The sequence below is a fragment of the Helianthus annuus genome, chromosome 11 (genome assembly GCF_002127325.2).
Source record: "Helianthus annuus cultivar XRQ/B chromosome 11, HanXRQr2.0-SUNRISE, whole genome shotgun sequence".
Classification (NCBI taxonomy): Eukaryota; Viridiplantae; Streptophyta; class Magnoliopsida; order Asterales; family Asteraceae; genus Helianthus; species Helianthus annuus.
In genome coordinates this window covers 170,852,822-170,857,554 of record NC_035443.2, presented here as the reverse complement: position 1 = coordinate 170,857,554, position 4,733 = coordinate 170,852,822, and the positions used below count along the sequence as shown (strand labels likewise).

At 40.5% G+C, this 4,733-nt stretch overlaps 1 protein-coding gene across 1 annotated transcript; it reads right to left on the bottom strand.

Moving 5' to 3' along the window:
• Positions 1-1,039: 1,039 nt before the first annotated feature.
• Positions 1,040-2,791, bottom strand: LOC110914301. The gene is made up of 3 exons (XM_022159102.2): positions 2,325-2,791; positions 1,819-2,259; positions 1,040-1,734 (listed from the first exon to the last, which is right to left on the bottom strand). The coding sequence occupies exons 1-3, from the start codon at positions 2,782-2,784 to the stop codon at positions 1,040-1,042; spliced, it is 1,596 nt and encodes a 531-aa protein (XP_022014794.1). The 5' UTR covers positions 2,785-2,791.
• Positions 2,792-4,733: the final 1,942 nt, after the last annotated feature.

Below are 4,733 nucleotides of genomic sequence, written 5' to 3'. Positions count from 1 at the left end.
TTGGGGGCATATCAGGGGCTAAATGGTCTTTTGTGCAACAATATACGAGGGGTCTAGTTCTGTACGAGTCGTACAGTTGTATTTTTTGTAGAAAATTATAGAAAAACACTATTAATTACAAAAAAATACTATTAATTACAAAAAAATAGTATTAATAACAAAAAAATACTATTAATTACAAAAACAATAGTATTAATTACAAAAAAAACACTATTAATTACAAAAAAATACTATTAATTACAAAAAAATAGTATTAATAACAAAAAAATACTATTAATTACAAAAAAATAGTATTAATTACAAAAAAATACTATTAATTACAAAAAAATACTATTAATTACAAAAAAATAGTATTAATAACAAAAAAATACTATTAATTACAAAAAAATAGTATTAATTACAAAAAAATACTATTAATTACAAAAAAATACTATTAATTACAAAAAAAAATACTATTAATTACAATAAAATACTATTAATTAAAATAAAATACTATTAATTACAATAAAATACTATTAATTAAAATAAAATTCTATTAATTACAATAAAATACTATTAATTACAAAAATCATTCTTCCGTGTAACTATCTATGTAATTAAGACTCGGGTTTGATCTTGGCCGAGGATTCATTATCGATGTATACCATTCTAGACGTGGCAAGTACATATCTTCCCATTGTTCTGTATGGGGTCTTCGGTGGGTCAACCATAGCCCGTGTGCTGGTGGCATAGGATAATCCCCTTCGAGCTTAACATGTATGAAGTGGTTCTCGTTAACATGTGTAAGCGTTATGAATAATGGTTGTTGATTAGCCGGAGGACTTAGTATTGGGAAGTAAGTGGTACTCGCACCCATGGTTGTCGTTAACAGGTGCACCCCGATACCGTACGTTTGTGCAATAAGAAGTCCTGCAAAGGGGAAGTCCATCCAGTGATTCTCCCCACAACCGGCCACTGAATCCCAAATTAGGCCCTGACGATGCGTGTAAAAATAACCATCAGCCCATGCTTCAAATATTGGGAACCAGATCGATTCGTTCTAATCCATTTCTTGGACAAGGTCCCTCCTAATAAGCCCCCATGAACTCTGATCCATCCCTAAGCCCACAGCCACAGACCGAAACCCACAATGACCGTTCGGCATCACATCTCGTATGCACGAGACGTACGGATGGAACACTGGCGGAATGTCAGACTTAAACCGTTCGATGATTCCCACGTACTCGTCCCCAATGATTAAAGGAAAACCGTGATCATCTCGTGTCTCTTTCTTCTTAGAACTCTTTGAACGGCTTAGTGTCGCTTTGGGTTTTTGGGACCTTATAACCGACTGTTGTGAGGCCTGAGACGGAACGTACGAGCTGTGGCGAGGTTTATCGTACTTACTTTGTCGTGAACCTTCAAAGCACGTGTTTGCATCACCGAAGGAGCTTCTCCTCAATTCTTCATCTATACGAGAGGCCTCGTCCAACCTTTCTTGTACCTGCTTTGTTGTTGGTCGGCCACGAGTATTTTGTTGGACAACCGGTGGTTTCTTGGTAGATTTCGTTGGAGTCAACACCGCTTTAATCTTTGAAAGCAGGCTTTTTTGCTGAGCTGGGGGGTGCGACTGTAATTGTTGTCTAACAACATCTAGCTCTTCGACCACGTCAAGGGAGTCGTCTATCAATTTACAACTTTGGAAGTTAAGTTTCCGCCAGAAGACGTCTATGTCTTCGAGTTGAATCGGACGCTCTGCACGGTTAAAAACAATATTGTTTAAGTAAAATGAAAAAAGGAAATATATCACACAAGTGTTGTACGTTCAACAATTATTACCTTCACGCATGTACTTTTCTATCCTACAAGCACAGGGCAACCCACAGCTGTGCCACATTTGGCAACCACATGATGAATTAAAGCGCTCCAAGACATCTAGCCTCCTAATTGCCTCTCCATGCAACAAGTCAAGGGCTTTGTGGGATACTTTTCCAAGTAGGTGTTGAAACATCGGGTGTTTGTGGTGTTTCATTGTTTTTTCGATGCTGTCTCGAAAAGTCTTCCTTATTTCACCGAACTGTGTCTCAACTATATCCCGGACACAACCAACTATACGGTCCAGCGAGCTCCTATCTTCGACGTATCTCTTTAAGTTGGCATGTTGGCTCTCAACTCTGTTTGTAGTACGATTACCAAAGTTGCGCCTCTTATCAGTCCACGCAAAGACAAACATCTCCTTATAGTCTTTTAGCCAGTTATCGTACACGTATTTGAAGACTCCTAAAAAGTAAAAATAATTTAATAAAATTTGCATAGGTGAGTCGTATGTTATTAGAAAAACTTACTAGAACGTTTGCACTCCACAAGTCGCTTTCGCATGTTGCGCAAGTGGTAGTCGTAGATGGGTATGGATGGAGACTCAATCAATGTCCCCCAGAATGACATAAATTTCTTCCAGTCGTCGTCTGTGAAGGCACCCTTGCAGTGCTTCATAACATTCTGTTGTATGTGCCACCTGCAAAGAAGCCTGGAGGCGTCTGGAAATACTTTAGCACACGCGCCCATAAGGGCTAGGTCTCTATCCGTTAAAATCACACGTGGCTCCATACATTCATCCAACATTGCCTTAACCCTCTCAAGCACCCACACAAAGTTATCACCCCGTTCTTTACTAACAACGGCATGCGCGATAATAAACGATTTGTTGGTAGGCGTCATACCAACAATCTGGATAAAGGGCATATTGTATATGTTTGTCTTGTACGTTGCATCGATCATCATGACGTGGGGGAATGCACGCCACATGACTCTCGAGTCCTGATGAAGAAAGAAGATCTCTGTTACGATCTCTGTTCCGGGTTCTTCCCGTGTCTCGTAAATAAAGTCGTTGTTCATCAGCACATTTTCTAGTGACTGCATGGGAGTCAATCCTTGTCTTTGTTCGGCTCTAATCTTCGCTACAACGTTTTGAACGTCTTTCTGAACATGAAACCTGTCGGGGTCCTGCTTCCTTATCGTTTGAAATATTTTGCGCGGCTCCATGTTTTGAGCTGTCAGCTGCTCGATCAGTTTCATTTCGCTTGGAGTAAACCTTCGCACAAACGCGTGGGCCGACAGGTCCTCACAAAGTTCGTGGTTATGTTCAATTGTTCCGTCTTTTATCTCCCAGGTTTCATACGGGTGGTTTCGAACAGCCAGCAGGTAAAACGGGCAACCGGTTTTTTTGCTTCCAGCTTTTCTAAGTGTTGCTGTACTCTGGTGCTCACCACCACGATCACATTCAAGCCATACCCTCCCGGTTCTTCCCCCGATTTTCTTTGATCGACGGGTGACAATAACGAAACCATCCGCATTTGCTATTTCTTGTATCCGTTTCTTTAGTTCATCTAAGGAGTTGAAAACCTGTAACATCGACAATATTAATAATAATAATAATAATAATAATAATAATATAATAATAATAATAATAATATAATAATAATAATATAATAATAATAATAATAATAATAATAATAATAATAAAAATAATAATAATAAAAATATTAATAATAAAATAGTAATTTATACCGTCTTTTTTAAGTACAGACTGTCCAGAATCGGAGGTGCTTCACCACCATATCTACCATATCCACCATAACCACCATATCCTCCAACGTCCGAATTGTTTTGATGAACATAAGGAGTGCCCGGGGAAATGAATTGCTGATGATCACCGTCTCCTCCGTATCCACCGTATCCCCCGTATCCACCGTATCCACCATATCCACTGTCTCCTCCATATCCACCGTCTCCTCCGTATCCACCGTCTCCTCCGTATCCACCGTCTCCTCCGTATCCACCGTCTCCTCCGTATCCACCGTCTCCTCCGTATCCACCGTCTCCTCCGTATCCACCGTCTCCTCCGTATCCACCGTCTCCTCCGTATCCACCGTCTCCTCCGTATCCACCGTCTCCTCCGTATCCACCATCTCCTCTGTATCCACTGTCTCCTCCGTATCCACTAGCATGGTATGAGTCATCTACAGGGGCTGTTTCATCAACAGGAGGATGCTTGTTCAAATCTAGAAACGGGCTGTTTTGTTTTCCTTGTATACTAGACACAACCTCCTCTTGCTCATTAGAATCGGGAACGCCAGACTCCTCCAAAATAGACAACCGTATCATCATTAGTAAATAATAAACTAAAACAACAAGCAATTAAAACATTTACGCTAATAACTGTTACCGGAACGCCTTCGTGCCCCCACTTTTCGCTAGAATACTGCCCGAAGATATAGTTGCCGTCCCAATATGATGACATTTCAACACTCCGGGATGATAATAACGCAAAGACAAATAAAAGAAGAAACAGAATGTGAGTGTTTGTTTGTTGAATGCTCGGATGTGGACCAAGAACGCACTGTAGGTTGCATTTTATGTGAGTTAAAGACGCCTCGTATAGGTCTTTACTCCCCGTATGCCTTTAAGTCATGTCGGGCATAGTCTCATCATAGTCAAATCGGTCAGTCCAAGACGCCTCGTATAGACCTATACGAGGCGTCTAAGTACCTTCGTATTGACCCTTCGTACAGGGCTAGACTCCCCGTATAAGTTGACTGATGTGACGTTGTACGAGGTGCAGAAGCTGGTCGGGAAAAGCAAACCTATACGCCTCGTATAGGTCTATAGGAGGCGTCTAGAAGGGTGTGGATTTAGGGAATAAGGTGTCTGAATATGTACACCCGAAAATAAATTCTTTAACCAAAGGATATGGT